Source organism: Trichechus manatus, unplaced genomic scaffold (assembly GCF_000243295.1).
Source record: "Trichechus manatus latirostris isolate Lorelei unplaced genomic scaffold, TriManLat1.0 scaffold00035, whole genome shotgun sequence".
In the NCBI taxonomy this organism is placed as follows: Eukaryota; Metazoa; Chordata; class Mammalia; order Sirenia; family Trichechidae; genus Trichechus; species Trichechus manatus.
In genome coordinates, this window is record NW_004443971.1 from 4,485,016 (window position 1) to 4,501,129 (window position 16,114).

General features: G+C 39.7%; 1 protein-coding gene across 3 annotated transcripts in view; it reads right to left on the reverse strand.

The window, feature by feature from the left end:
• Window positions 1-369: 369 nt before the first annotated feature.
• Window positions 370-16,114, reverse strand: part of HSD11B1 (hydroxysteroid 11-beta dehydrogenase 1) — a 65,018-nt gene continuing 49,273 nt past the window's right edge. For all 3 annotated transcript variants that reach the window (XM_004375191.2, XM_023730285.1, XM_023730286.1), the window contains exons 6-7: window positions 5,253-5,396; window positions 370-3,817 (exon numbers count right to left, since the gene is read on the reverse strand). In XM_004375191.2, coding sequence (XP_004375248.1) covers window positions 3,600-3,817; window positions 5,253-5,396 — 362 coding nt within the window. In that variant the 3' untranslated portion in view covers window positions 370-3,599. The remainder of the gene's footprint in view (window positions 3,818-5,252; window positions 5,397-16,114) is intronic.

Below are 16,114 nucleotides of genomic sequence, written 5' to 3' on the forward strand. Positions count from 1 at the left end.
ATGCATGTGAAAGCTGGATGATGAATAAGGAAGACCAAAGAAGAATTGACACCTTTGAATTGTGGTATTGGAGAAGAATATTGAACATACATACCATGGACTGCCAAATGAATGAACAAATCTGTTTTGGAAGAAGCATGACCAGAATGCTCCTTAGAAGCAAGGATGGCAAGACTTCATCTCACATACTTTGGACATGTTATCAGGAGGGATCAGTCCCTGGAGAAGAACATCATGCTAGGTAAAGTAGAGGGTCATTGAAAAAGAGGAAGCCCCTCAGCGAGAGGGAATGACACAGTGGCTGCAACAATGGCCTTAAGCATAACAACGATTATGAGGATGGCATGGGACCGGGCACTGTTTGGTTCTGTTGTACATAGGATCGCTATGAATCAGAAACTACTGGACAGCACCTGACAACAATAACAACAATAACTGCTATGAAGAAAAATAAATTCTAGGAAGAGGGATAGGGAGCTTAAGAGCTGAGGTTACTGTTTTATATTAGATGGTGGGGGAAGGTCTCTCTGATAAGGTGGCATTTGAATGGATACATAAAGAGGGAGTTATCTGGGGAAAGAGCATGTCAGTTAGATAGAACAGCAAGGGCAAAGGCTCTGAGGTCCAAGTGATCTAGGCATGTCAAGAAACAGCAAAAGGATCAGTGTGGCTGGAATAATAATCTGATGTACATTCTAAAAGATGACTCTGGTTGTTGTGAGGAGAATGGACTGTAGGGGCCAAGAGTGGTAGCAGGGAGACCAGTTATGGAGGCCACTATAATAATCTAAAAATAAGAAACTTTTCTGCCTAAGGATATTTTAATTTACATGTAACAGTCAGAACTACAGCAGCCATCTTGGGACCAGGAGATGAGCTAGCCCAAGACGAAAAGAATGTGGACCTTATATGACATAAATTAACCAACACCAGAACTGCTCATGTCGAGACCTCTTATTTGAAAAAAATAAGTTTACCTTAATGTTTAAACTGTTTTGAATTGGGTATATCCATTAGCATCTAAACAGATTCTTCAAAGTGATTTTACTTATGTGCACTCCAGCCAGCAAATGATGACTCTTCCTTCCTTGCACATAGCCAGCACTTGTTCTTATCAGTAGTTCATTCCCACTCACAGGTGTAAGATTGTATTTCATTGTTCTAAGTTGCATTTTCCTGATTACTAGTGAAGTTTAACATGTGAAAGTCTTTGAAATGCCCCCTTTCCCCCACTGCCCACCCGCTAAAAAAAGAAAATGACTGGGTGTTCTGTGTAGTGCAACTTCTGGGTTTCCTCAGCTTTTCATTGTCTTTGAGCTGTTTTACAACTCTTTAAGTTATAGAATACTTCTAGTAATGCAAATGATTCTTGTTCATAGAAATGAAAATTGTGTCATGGAGATGCAGTTGAGTACTGCTCTATAGATACTGAACAGTTTTACATTTATTAAGCAAATTATTTTTAGTATTCTTGATTACCTGTATACCCTCTCCTCTTGAAGAGTAATAGTCATTTGATGTTGTTTGTTGATAAGCTGAACATTTAAAATGGATTTGCAACATTTATCTTCCTGGGCAAAGAGCTTCCTGAAATAGTAAGGTCATGGTGATGAAGAGAATGGAGTTGTAATGTCGTGTTAGTGAAGACAGTAAGGGATGTGGGTGCAGATGGTTTAGTTCTCAGGCCTGATTTCTGAGCTCTTTCCTTTTGGATTATGATGAAATTTCATTTAGCAAGAAGTTTAACCTATCCCCATCCAAATTCTTATTTAATTTTAATATTGCCCCAATCTTTCAGTAAAGGAATTACTGCGTTCCATCCCCTTACCAAAGTCTGTGAAGAGGGAGCTTCATTTCCACAGGAGAGTTTTGGGTGTTAATCTGATTGATCAGAAACTGAGACGTCTATGAGACCACATTGAATATGTGCGTGTGTGTATGTTATTATGCTATGTAGTCAGAAACCAGACTTCAGATTTTTGGTCTATTTGGTCAGGTCTTTCTTGCTCCCTTGCACTGAATATTCCTTGGAAAGGACCTCTTTCTAAGAAAAGTCCAGTCATATTCATACTCTCAGATCAGGTCCTTGTCCACATGGGTGGTTGGATCAATGGACTCAAATTTGTTCTGCTGTGCAGGCATTCGGATTCAGAGGAGGAAAAAGGAGAAGTTTCCCTTAGGCTTCCAGGCCCATGTCTTATGTCCTAGCAACACTTACCACGGAAGCCGTACATTGGAGAGTGCTGGATTCATGCTGAAAATACTCCCATTTATCACTCCGGAACATTCTCCATCCTTTCCATTCTGCTCTGTACACTGGGAAGCTGATCTGCATTGTCTGTATCAGTCTACTCCCTTGCCTGTCTGTTCAGCTAATAGGAAGCACCACCATGAGATTTGACGGAGGGAAGAGAATGAGCTGAGGTATTTATTCTCACAGCTCCCTCCTTGATGGTCCTCGGTGTGCTGGTTGCATCCCTTAACTGAATGCCACAGCTCCTGTTAAGTGGCCCTCTCCAAACAGTTCTTTCCATCTCTGGGCTCTGGAAACAGTTCTCTCCTTTTGTTCCTATGGGCATAGGCGTGGAAACAGCTCTACTAGCCCTGAGACACTGCACTATCTCTTGTGATGTCCTTATACATTGTCCACACTTCTGTAAAGAGTCCCTTTTTCTTAAACTCTACTAAAATTATCCAAGTTGAGCATGCCATCCCTTACCTTTTGGGGCCCTGATCAACGCAGGGCTTTGCTGAGTTGTTAATGTAGCTGATATTTTGTTTCACATTTGATCGTTGTCAAGTGATGCCTGTCAAGTGTTTGATAAATATTTGCAGAATGAATGATTGACCAAATGCTTGAGTGGCAAGATTTAAACTCCAGCCCCTCTTCTCCAAACTTCCAATGTATAGCTGAGCATTCACATATAAAATAGAAATGCCTGAAGTACTCTCAACCCAATGAACAGGCATAGGTTCTGGGGCTCCAGTTTCCAGGGGCCTCCACTTCCATGGATTTGCCCTAGTGACTCATGCCAGGTGTTCTCCTTCCAAGAGGAGCAAGATCAACGGATATAAAGAGCATCTGAAATACACAGAAATGGTAAGGATATTATGTCCACCAAATGAAAAGTAAAGTGATTTTTTTCAACTCAGAAACAGATTCTGTGGTTTAGACCACATGAAAGATTTCACTTGTGTCTTAAAGAAACCATATTAAGTGAATGCAAGTTATAGCTACCAGTTATGAATATTTAAAGTTTATTTGACTTTTATTATAATTATTATTGTATTAATCATCATAATATTATCATACATAAGAGGTAAGTTTGATATAACTACCTTATAATTATATCTGTGGTTACTATCAGTTTCACAACTACAGACTGCAGTGGTTCTTGACATTTATTATAATTAAATTTCTGCTGTGCAGCTGTTTAGAGGAGCCCCTTCAAATTGTGAGATGTGACCTGTGACCTTTGACTTGCAGATCTCTAGGGATACTCTATCCTTTTGGAATATGGCTTCACAGATGGAGCTCAAATAAATACCAAGCAGAACAGTCCCAGGCTCCCCCACAGTGCCTAGCTCTAAGGGATTTCCTAGTTGTTTATAAACTTATCCATATTATAACTCCTTAAGGAGAGAAATTCCACGAGCTTTCTCCCTGGATTTCCCAGCAAGAAAGCAATCCAGGGTGAATTGTTATAATATACTTCCTCTTGGCGCAGGGCTCCCCCTTTGATGATCTCCAGGGCACATTTATCCTTTGGAGCTGGGTCGATATCAACTATTCCAGAAATTGCCCTCATAGCTGTTTCTGTAGAATGACAAGGGAAGAGTGAAGTTATCAAAAACTAGTACAGTCTACATGATGGAAGACCTGCAGACACCAGCGGCTTAACTTCCAGGGACTGTTTGCCAATGCTTGTTCATCACTGTTGGGAACTCATAGAGAAGACTGGGTATGTTTAGGGCCTGTGTGACAAAGAGAGGCTGTAGTGTTAATGTGGGCCTGTCTTCCCAGATGAAGATTTGCCAGGGTAGTTAGAGGTAATTAGCTGGGAGATTTGAATCATGTTGTTTTTGGTGTTTTGGCTGGGAGGAATGTGGGGTGCCAAAATGAGGGCAGAAGTCACATGATGAACCAGGAGCTAATGGGCAAAAACAGAGTGCTGTCTAATAATGACTTACAACTTATAAAAGGAAGAGATGGACAAAAATGCAGACTTTTGGTCCCTTGTCAACACTAGTTACTTCATTTGGAAGGTAACTATTGTTACCTTCTCTTTCCTTCCAAGTTTTCATGTCCTCTCTCTCTCCATCTCTTTCTTGTCTCTCACTCTCTGTCTCTGTCTCTCTGCCTGTCTCATTTTTTTTTTTTTTTTTTTTTTTTACTACTACTCAGTTACTGTTTAAATGAAGTTTTCTTACAATCAGTACCTGCTGAATGTTTTAGATAAACCTGTATTTGGACTGAAAAGTTGCAAAAATTGTACAAAATGTTCCCTTATATCCCTCACCCTGCTTCCCCTAATCTTAACATCATATATAACCCTTGTGTAATTATCAGGAACAGTTATAATAACTAAACTACAGTCCTTATTTTTTCACTAATGCCCCCTTTCTGCCCCAGAATCCTATCCAAGATTGCATTTAGTTATTTCTCCTCCGTCTCCTCCAGCTTGTGACAGTTTTCTTAGTCTTTTATTGTCTCTTGTAGCATTGACACTTTTGAAGAATACTCATCAATTGTTTTGTAGCATGTCCCTCAATTTGGGGGTGTCCAGTGTTCTGTCATGATTGGGGTGAGATTATGCATTTTTGGCAAGAACACACAAAAATGTTGCTGTGTCCTTCTCCATGCAGCATATCAAGGGTTTCATGATATTGATATGTCTATTACTGGTGATGTTAATCTAAGAAACACAAACTTGTATTTGGTAAATCTCATATAGAAAAGTAATGGCCACTGAGCGTCCATGAGGATGTAAGGTGTTCCAAGAGGGGTTAGGTGATGAGTGTGGTGTCACCTAGCATACTCGATGGTCAGAATAGAAAGGAGGGTCAAAGAGTGGTCAGAAGTTCCACTAGTGACAGAAACCCTTCATTAAAGGAGAGGACTAGTGCTTTCTCTTTCTCTCACATGTTTTTAGTGTATTATCCATGAGTCAGAGTTCAGCACCCTTCTTTACCCACAGTGGTAAGACAGGCAATTCATTTGCTGGCCCTTGACTCCAATGTCTTGACCTTACCTGTGTTTATGAGGCCGAGAACACAGAGAGTGATTGACACATTGACTTTGGTCACTGAATATTCTGTCCTGATGGAGGAGAAGAACCCGTCCAGAGCAAACTTGCTTGCAGAATAGGGAGCAATCAGTGGATTAGCCACTTTCCCTAAATGACAGATTAAAGAGATGGGTTAGCAAGGTGACTCACTTAGCTTCTGACAGAGCTGATCTTTGCTCTGTCTGTAGCAGGTTTGGTTACTTCTGTGGAGTTCTCTTATCCCTTTGAGTCTTAGTTTCTCTCTATTCCCTATGGAGATTCTCCTGCTATGTTGAATTGCTGAAAGGAAAAATCATTAATGTACTGAAGAAACTCCTCTTGCAGAGACTAGGGTGGGCTGCAGTGGAAGAAGGATTAGTTACATTTTTAGTAACGGTGTAAATAAGTGGGTGACAGAAGAGCCATGTAATTGTACAGTTACTGATCCTTCCACTTCTGACCTAAGAGAGCTAGGGATCTATGAGTTTGACAAGAGCCTTCTGCCAGCTCAGTGATCTGTCACTGATAATGGAAATGGTATGTTTTACCTTCTTCACAAAGAGGATGAAAACTCCTGTCTATGTGAAATCTTTATCTTGCTTTTCTACCCAAAGCACTTTTCTTACTGTACTGGGTTGAATAGTATTCCTCCAAAATTCATGTCCACCCAGAACCTCAGAATGTGATTTATTTGGAAATAAGGTCTTTTCAGAGGTAATTAGTTAAGTTAGAATGAGGTCATATTGGATTATGGTGAGCCCTAAATACAATGACTGTGTCCTTGTAAGAAGGTGATGTGAACACATAGAGACACACAGACATACAACAGGAAAAATGCCATAGGAAAATCGAGGCAGAGATTGGAGTAATGCTGCTACAAGACAAGAAACACCATGGGTTACCAGCAACCACCAGAAACTAGGAAGAGACAAGGGAGGATTCTTCCCTAAGCACCTTAAGAGGGAGCATGGCCCTGCAGACACCTTGATTTCAGACGTGTAGTCTCTAGAACTTTGAGAGAATAAATTTCTGTTGTTTTAAGCCACTCAGTTTGTGGTTATTTTGATACAGAAGCCCTGGGAAACTAATGCATGTACTTTTATCGGCCTAGTTAATTCTCATTCCTGTTTTTCAGAGGACATATAGGCATGTGCCTAAGAAGATAGCCTATTCTTTATACCCTTTCCAAGAGGAAGGAGCAGAAGTGGCTTGAGATCTTAGACCCTTTGCTGAGCATTGTTATAATAGCTGCTTTAAAATCCTGGTCCTCTAATTCCAAAATCTGGGTCATTTTAAGATTGGTTTCCACCTCAAGATTGATTGCCTTTCCTCCTGAGTATGGACCATATTTCCTAGTCTTTGCATGTCTAGTAACTTTGGATTGTATCCTGGATATTGCAAATGATACATTGTTAAGTCTCTGGATTCTGTCATATTCCTCCAAAGAGTGTTGATTTTGTTTTGTTTTAGTGAGTACCATATTTCTACACAAATAACACACCCTTCTGTGTTTGTTTGCCAGCTGCGCCCTCCCCCTGTGAGGCATCCTCACAGGCACTGCCATGACAATCCTCTTCCACATGTTGCTGTAAAAAAATAGCATAGCGTGCTTACAAAAATACCTCGTGGAGGGAGGGTGCAGCTGGCAAACAAACGCAGAAGGTGCATGTTATTTTTGAAAAATATGGTAATTAACTTGGCCAGAACTCTGTGTCTCTTGCAGTAGTTACCAACTGAAATCTCTGTTCAATTATTTGAATTTTAACTGGGCTGCTTGATGTCTGCAGTGCCCATGAATAATTCAGGGTCAACTGGAGATTTGCATAGTTTATATTTAAAATTTAGTGTCCCCTCCTTGTGGCGCTCTCCTTTCTAGGATGTTCCCCTTTACTTTTCTGCTGCTACACTAACCCTAAACTCTCCCTTCTGGTTCTTTAAGCCAGTAAGAGTACAGGTTTCGATCCAAGACATGGCACTGATTGGGACCCACCCTTGGCAAAAAGCTAAAAATTGGGTAACTCACCTAGTATCACTTTCTTCTTCCAAGTGTCAACACCCTCCAGTTTCTGTCTGCTTTTGGTCACTCTCCAGTGCTTTCATAAGTTGTTTTCTATATTTTATGCAAATTTTATAGTTGTTATCTGGGGAAAGTTGGTCTGTAAGATACAACTCTGTCATTACTAGCATTGGGACCTCTATAATTTTTTAAATATTATGAAGTTGAATGCCACGTCAGTAAATAAATGATGGCTTATTCAATAAAAATGCTGGGAAAATTATTGGTTTATTAATTGGAAAAAATAAGTTCCCTATTTTATAGCATATATATATATGTATATATGTGTGTGTGTGTATAGTCCTGGTGGTGCCATGGTTATGCATTTGGCGCTAACCAAAATGTTGGCAGTTCAAATCCACCAGCCACTCTTTGGAAACCCTATGGTGCAGTTCTACTCCATCCTATAGGGTTGCTATGAGTCAGAATTGACTCAGCGACAATAGCTTTGGTTTATATAAATAAATAAGTAAATAAATAAATACACACACACACACACACACACACACATATATATATAAATAATTGAAGGTGAAAAATTGTGGCAGACAGTGTTGTCTACTCACTTTCCTTTCTTTAATAATAAAGCCTGATTTTGTTCAGGACTGAAATGTGATCAGATAAAATTACTCATCTCCCCAAGATACCCTTGCTCCTGTGGGTGGTGTCAAGGATTGAATTGTGTCACCCCAAAATATCTCAGTTTGGCTAGATCATGATTCCCAGTATTACATGATTGTCTACCGTTTTGTAATCTGATGTGATTTCCCTATGTCTTGTAAATGCTATCACTATGATGTAATAAGATGGATTAGCAGCAGTTACACCAATGAGGTCTACAAGATTAGATAATGTCTTAAGCCAATCTCTTTGGAGATACAAAAGAGAGAAGTGTGCAGAGAGACACGGGGACCTCATACCACCAAGAAAACAGTACCAGGAACAGAGCACGTCCTTTGGACCTGAGGTTCCTGTGCTGAGATGCTCCTAGACCAAGGGAAGACTGATGCATCACAAGGACCTTCCTCCAGAGCTGACAGAGAAAGAAAGCCTTCCCCTGGAGCTGATGCCTTGAATTTGGACTTGCAGCCTACTAGACTGTGAAAAAATAAATTTCTCTTTGTTAAAAGCCATCCACTTGTGGTATTTCTGTTATAGCAGCACTAGATGACTAAGACAGGTGGGCATGTGAACTAGTTCTTGACAATGAGAACAGGTGAGGTTTCCAGAAAAGATACTATTTTCTGATAAATAGATAGATTTAGGTGGTATGCAACTTTTACATTTTACCCTTCTCTTTTCTTCCTAAATGGAATTAAGATGTGATGCCTAAAATTGCAACAGTTATCTTGTGAGCTTGAGGGTAGAATTACATATTAAGGGTAGAGGAACAGAAATGTAGAACAAGCTTGGATTCTTTAGGGTGTGGTCTTAGTCATCTTGTGCTGCTATAACAGAAATACCACAAGTGGATGGTTTTAACAAGAGAAATTTATTCTCTCACAGTTTAGTAGGCTAAAAGTCAAAATTCAGGGCATCAGCTCCAGGGGAAGGCTTTCGCTGTCGGCTCTGGAGGAAGGTCCTTGCGATGCATCAATCTTCCCTTGGTCGAGAAGTATCTCAGCGCAGACACGTCAGGTCCAAAGGACGTGCTCTGCTCCGGGCACTGCTTTCTTGGTGGTATGAGGTCCCCAATTCTCTGCTTGCTTCCCTTTCCTTTTATCTCTTGTAAGATAAAAGGTGGTGCAGGCTACACCCCAGGGGAACTCCCTTTATGTTGGATCAGGGATGTGACCTTAGTAAGGGTGTTACAATCCCACCCTAATCCTCTTTAACATTATAATCCCAAAATGGAGGGCAACCACACAATACTGGGAATCATGGCCCAGCCAAATTGATACATGCATTTTTTGGGGGACATAATTCAATCCATGACAGGTGTCATAAGTCCACAAAACCAGCGCTGAACTTTTTGTTACGAGAGAAAAAGAAATCCCTACGTGTTAAGCCAGTAAAAGTGAGATTTTTGTTACATATGCAGCAGAATGCAATTTCTGACTGACACAAAAATAATTCAGTTAGAAAAATAAGATAATGTAGGTGAATATTTATCAGATAATTAGTTTTGAAATATCTCTAATAAAAAAGCTAAAACATAAAGGCAAAGAATATCTCATTATACAAAAATATAAAATTTCCGTACGTCAAAACAGTAACTATAATAACATTACTATAATGGTAAAGGAAAAATGATAAAGTAGGAAACCATTTGCAACATATCAGACAGACACAATCTTAATATCCTCAATCCTTAGTATATACAGCACTTACAAATAATAATAAAAAAAATGCAAACACTCCAGGGAACTTTTTTTCTTTTCTTGTTTGGTTGGCTCAGCATCTCTTTAGGGAACTACTTCAACCCCATTCTCAATCATGAGTTTTAGGTTGGGATAATTCCACAACCAAGTTTCAGGGATGGATGTGTGATATATGGTGGTCAATCAGAGTATCTCATACCACTAGGCATACTGACTAGTCTAGGAGTGGGCCAGTGACTCAAGCAGGGCTGCAGTACACATTCTTAGTTACCTAAACAACATTTAGTTCCTTTTCTTCCTTTGTAACAGAACCCCAGTTTAATGCATGTTTCCACCTGTTGCTGAGACTACTGGTTATCTCTCAATATATCTTCTGCCCTTCTTCCTTAGTAGTAAACCAGTTGTCATTGAGTCGACTCCAACTCATGGTGACCCAATGTGTGTCACAATAGTACTGTGCTCCACAGAGTTTTCAATGGCTGATTTTTTTTTGAAGTGGATTTCCAGGACTTTCTACCATAGAGTAGAACATCTGATTTTTAGGTGGGCACATAGTCTCCTGGAACAAAATCCATAGTTTTTATCAGCCAGACGTTGCTAAATGACTATGTTCTGTCCAATAGGATGTCAGAAGTATATCGTGATTTCTGGGACATGTCCTTAAAGAGAGAGATCAGGCTCTCTCTTCCCTCTCTTCCCTCCTTTTTGGTGCCTGCAAGTGGGTGTGATGGCTGTGGTTTGGGAGCTATCTTTGACCATGATGTAGAAGCCACATGTTGAGTATGGGAAAACATTGAGATAGAAAGAGGAAATCTGGGTCCCTGGTAAACATGGAGCTGCCATACTAGCCCTGTACTACCTACCTTCAGCCTTGATTCACCTGAGTGAGAAATATGCTTCTAACTTGTTTAATCCACTGTTATTTGGGGTTTTCTGTATCTCAAAGCTGACTCCAATCCTTACTTATAGTCCTCCTCACCTCTAAGCTGCCCATGTGCCAGATGAAAGCTGACATCACTTTTAGGGATGGGCTTGTATAATCTATTTAATCTTATCCTACTTGTACATGATTGATACAGGAATGGGCATGTGGCCCATTTTGGATCAGTTAGACCTGAGGAGAATTTTGTTCAGGTGTCTTGGAAAATTCTTAGTTCTTCTGAAAGAGTTTCCAAAAGTAGCAGCCCTCTTTCTCATCCACTGGACATTTTGTGTGTGGATATGGGGACTAGAATTGCTGCAGCTATCTTATTGTCAGCCTGAGGATGAAGTCACATATGGAAGAGAGCAGAGCCAAGAGAATCACGGGAACATTGAACTTGAGCCAAGTCAACTGTGAACCTGTCCTACATCTGGACTTCCAGTTATGTCAGTGATTTTCCTTATTGTTTAAGCCAAAAATAAACCCAGATTATTTAAAAGAATAGCACAATAGTTCCAAGTATGAACTCTAGAGTCAGATAACCTGGGTGTGAATCCCAAGTATACCTTTCTTAGCTGTAATATGTGAATAATAATATTATTAAGCAGTAATAGTCCATGTAATATACTTAGCACAAAATCTAACATATAGAAAATACTCAGTAAATGCTATTATTATTGCTAGTGGTAATTGTAGTATTAATAATAGTAATAGTATTTCAAATTAGTGAGAAAAGTATAGGCTATTCAATAAACCATGTTGGGACAAATAGATAATTAACTACTTGGAGAAAAGAAAAATACCATTCTAATAAATTAAAATTAGAACAGAGACTCATGCTCACACTGCCATCCAGTGCCCCACCCACTTGGAGACAGGTGGTGAGTGCTCCTGTGCTGCCATGCTAGTGACAAGCAGAGCACACTTGCACCACCTGCCCAGATATATCAAAATAAAACAAAACAAAAAATCAGGAGGGAAGCAAACAATCAACCAATCAGTCAATAAAATAACACCTTAATGCCTCGGAGGCAAGAGAAAATATCAAATCATATAAAGAAGCAGGACAAGATGGGTCAAACAACTGACCAAAATAAAGGAAGAAATGGTAATGGAACTATCTGATAAGGAATTCAAAAGAATTTCATATAGGGTCCTCAGAGAGATCAAGAAAAACACAGACAATACAAAGGAAAACAAACAAAACTCTAGAAGAATTCAGGAAAACAATACAAGAACAAAATGACAAAATATACAATTAGAAACCATTCAAAAACACCAACTAGAAATTGAGAAGATTAACAATAAAATATCAGAAATAGATAACTCGATGGAAGGACATAGAAGTAGAATTAAGTAAATGGAAGAAATAATCAGCAAAATAGAGGACAAATCCCATGATACTAATTTGTTTGAGGAACAATCAGAACAAAGAAAGAATGAAGAAAGCCTAAAAGTTATGTGAGACACTGTCAAGAGGAATAATTTACATGTGATTGGAATTCCAGAACAGGATGGGGGAAAAAGCACAGAGAGAATTTCTGAAGATTTACTGGCAGAAAACTTCTCTAATATCAAGCAAGACGAGGAAGTTTCCATCTAAGAAGCTCAACAAACCCCATACAAGATAGACCCCGAAAGAAAGTTAACAAGACATATTATAGTCAAATTTTCCAAAACAAAAGAATGCTGAGAGCAGCTTGGGAAAAATGAAATATCACTTACAAAGGGGAACCAATAAGACTAAGCTCTGATTTCTCAGCAGAAACCATGCAGGCAAGAAGGCAATGGGATGATATATGTAAAATCCTGAAAGAAAGTTGTCAACCAAGAATCATAAATACAGGAAAACTGTCAAATATGATATGATACTAGGGCATTCCCAGATAAAGAAAAATTAAGGGAATTTGTAAAAACCAGATCAACCTGACAAGAAATGTTAAAGGGAGTCCTTCGGACAGGAAACCAAAAACATCAGACAACAACCCGAGTTTAAGACATGACAGCATCACCCAGATACCAACTCAGATAAAGTAAAATAAAGCTACAAAACAGAAAATGGAACCAGAGATGTCAATTTGTAAACGATGACAACTTTAAAACAAAAAGAGGGAATAAATGATGTAGTTATAGAACTTCCATATGGAGAGGAAGTCAAGGCAGTATCAAAAAATAACAGATTGTTTTAAACTTAGGAAGATAAATGTAAATTTTAGAATAACTACAAAGAAAATTAATAAACCTACTCACCAGAATAAAAAAGAATAAAATCAAAAAGACTCAGTAAACACAAAATCAACAATGAAGGAAGTGAAAAACTCCGTAAATAAAAATACTCAGCACAGAAAATTAGAGGAACAAAGAAACTGTCAACACCACAAAAAAAGCGTAACAAAATGACAGCAGTAAATTCATACCTTTGAATGTACCAGTCAAGAGACAGAGGGTGACAAAATAGATTTAAAAAAAAAAAAAAACCTCAACCCATCAATATGTTGCCTACAAGAGACACACCTTAGACACAAAGATAAACATAAATAAAAATCAAAGGATGGAAAAAATATATCAAGCAAGCAGTAACCAAAAAAGAGTAGGAGTGGCAATACTAATCTCTGATAAAATAGACTTTAAGACAAGATCCATCATAAGAGACAAGGAAGGGCACTATATAATGACTAAAGGGTCAATCCACCAAGAGGACATAACCATAATAAATATTTAGGCATCCAATGACAGAGCTCCAAAATACATAAATCAAACTCTACCATTATTGAGAAAAGACAGTTCCACAATAATAGTAGGAGACTTTAACACACCACTTTCAATGAAGGACAGAACAACCAAAAAGAAACTCAACAAAGATACAGAAGACCTAAACAACACAATCAACTAATTTGAAATCATAGACATGTACAGAACACTCCACCCAACAGCAGCACAGTACACATTCTTCTCCAATGCACGTGGATCATTCTCCAAAACAGACCATATTTTTAGGCCACAAAGCAAGCTTCAGTAAATTCAAGAACATCATAATAATACAAAGCATCTTCTCTGATCACAACACTATAAAACTAGAAATCAACAACAGGAAGAACAAGGGAATAAAAAATCAAATACATGGAAACTGAATAACACCTTGCTTAAAAACCACTGGGTAATAGAAGAAATTAAAAATGAAATTTAAAAGATTCCTAGAATCAAAATGAGAATGAAAACACAACATACCAAAACCTTTGGGATACAGCAACAGCAGTGCACAGAGGACGATTTATAACAATACATGCATACATTGTCTTAGTTATCTAGTGCTGCTGTAACAGAAATACCACAAGTGGGTGGCTTTAACAAACAGATGTTTATTCTCTCACAGTCTAGTAGGCTAGAAGTAAGGATTCAGGGCGCCAGCTCCAGGAGAAGGCTTTCTCTCTTTGTCGACTCTGGAGGAAGGTCCTTGTCATCAATCTGCTTGTGGTCTAGGACCTTCTCTGTGCAAGAACCTCAGGTCCAAAGGATGCACTCTGCCCCTGGCATTGCTTTCTTGATGCTATGAGGTTCCCATGTCTCTCTGCTTGCTTCTGTCTTTTATATCTCAAAAGAGATTGGCTCAAGATGCAATCCAATCTTGTAGATTGAGTCCTGCCACATTAACATAACTACCATAAATCCCATCTCATCAGCATCATAGAGATAGGATTTACAACACATGGGAAAATCATATCAGATGACAAAATGGTGGACAATCACACAATACTGGGAATCATGGCCCAGCCAAATCAACCCATATATTTTTGGGGGACACAATTCAATTCATGACATTCCACCCTTTGGCCCCCCCAAATTCATGTCCTTGCCACATGTAAAACACATCCACCCCATCATATCATAGCAAAAGTCTTAAGTAAACTCCAAGTCCAAAATCCAAAAATTCTTCCTCATCTGTGAAATCTAGAATAAAAGTTATCTGCTTCCAAAGTACAGTGGTGGAACAGGCACAAGCTAGACATTTCCATTACAAATGGAAGAAATTGGAGGGAAAGAAGGGATAGCAGGCACCAAAGAAGTCAGCAGAACACATTACATTAACCCTCAAGGCTTTGAAAATAATCATCTGTTCTCTGAGACAGTTTACACAATGGCCCTGTGCTTCAGGCTCTAGGTATTGGCCACACTCTCCAGATTCTGAGTTGAGGCCCTTTGGCCCTGGGTTTCAGCTCCATCTTTCAGGCCCACTGGAACAACAACTCTGCTCCCTCAGTTTTAGGCACACCATTCCCCTAGTCCATATGAGTGGCGATTCCACCCATAAAAACTCCAGAGGCAGTGGTTCCACCCTTTGATACCCCAGAGGTCGTGGCCATACCATTTGAGACTGAGGCAGCTCTGCTTCTTGTGTTCCTTTTCTCTTCAGCTTCTGCTTCCTAGTTCCTTGGTCTCTTGGCGCCTTGGGCCTCACTGCCCCCATTTGTCCTGCTGGAGCAATTGTTCCAAAGCTCTGTAGCTCAACTGATAAGTGCCTGGAGGCACCCCACTCTGGCAGGAAGCCTCCTGCACACAGGCACTCAGCTCTCTTGCTCTGTGGGTCGGCTCCAGTACTGTCTCACACTGATCTCCGGGTTCTGCCACTGCTGATCCTCTGCCGCTTCTGGTCCTCTGCCGCTTCTGGTCCTCTGCCGCTTCTGGTCCTCTGCCACTGCTGGTCCTCTGCTGCTTCCAGTTGTCTGCTGCTTCTCACCATCTTCAGTGTAACAGCACTCCTCACTTCCTTCTGATTCCTCACCAGAATTATCTTTGACGATCATAATTCCACTAACAGTCTCTTCAAGGCAATCTTAAAATTCTTCCAGCCTCTATTCAAATTCATAGATTCAAAGCCACTTCCACGTTGTAGATATCTGCTAGAGCAGCACCCCACTCATGGTACCAAATTCTGTCTTAGTTATCTAGTGCTGCTATAACAGAAATACCACAAGGGGATGGCTTTAACAAACAGGCATTTATTCTCTCAATCTAGTAGACTGGACGTCCAAATTCAGGGCACCAGCTCCAGGAGAAGACTCTCTTTTTATCGACTCTGGAGGAAGGTCCTTGTCATCCACCTTCCCATGGTCTAGGAGCTTCTCTGTGCAGGAACCTCGGATCCAAAGGATGCACTCTGCTCCTGGTGTTGTTTTCTTGGTGGTATGAGGTCCCCATGTCTCTCTGCTCACTTCTGTCTTTTATATCTCAAAAGAGATTGGCTCAAGATGCAATCCAATCTTGTAGATTGAGTCCTGCCTCATTAACATAACTTCTGCTAATCCCATCTCATCAACATCATAGAGATAGGATTTACAACACATAGGAAAATCACATCAGATGATAAAATGGTGGACAATCACACAATACTGGGAATCATGGCCCAGCCAAATCGACACATATATTTTTGCGGGACACAGTTCAATCCATGACACACATCAAAAAAGAAGAAAGGGCCAAAATTAATAGCTGAACCATACAACTTGAACAAATTGAAAAACAGCAGAAAAAAGAAGCCAACAGTCACCAG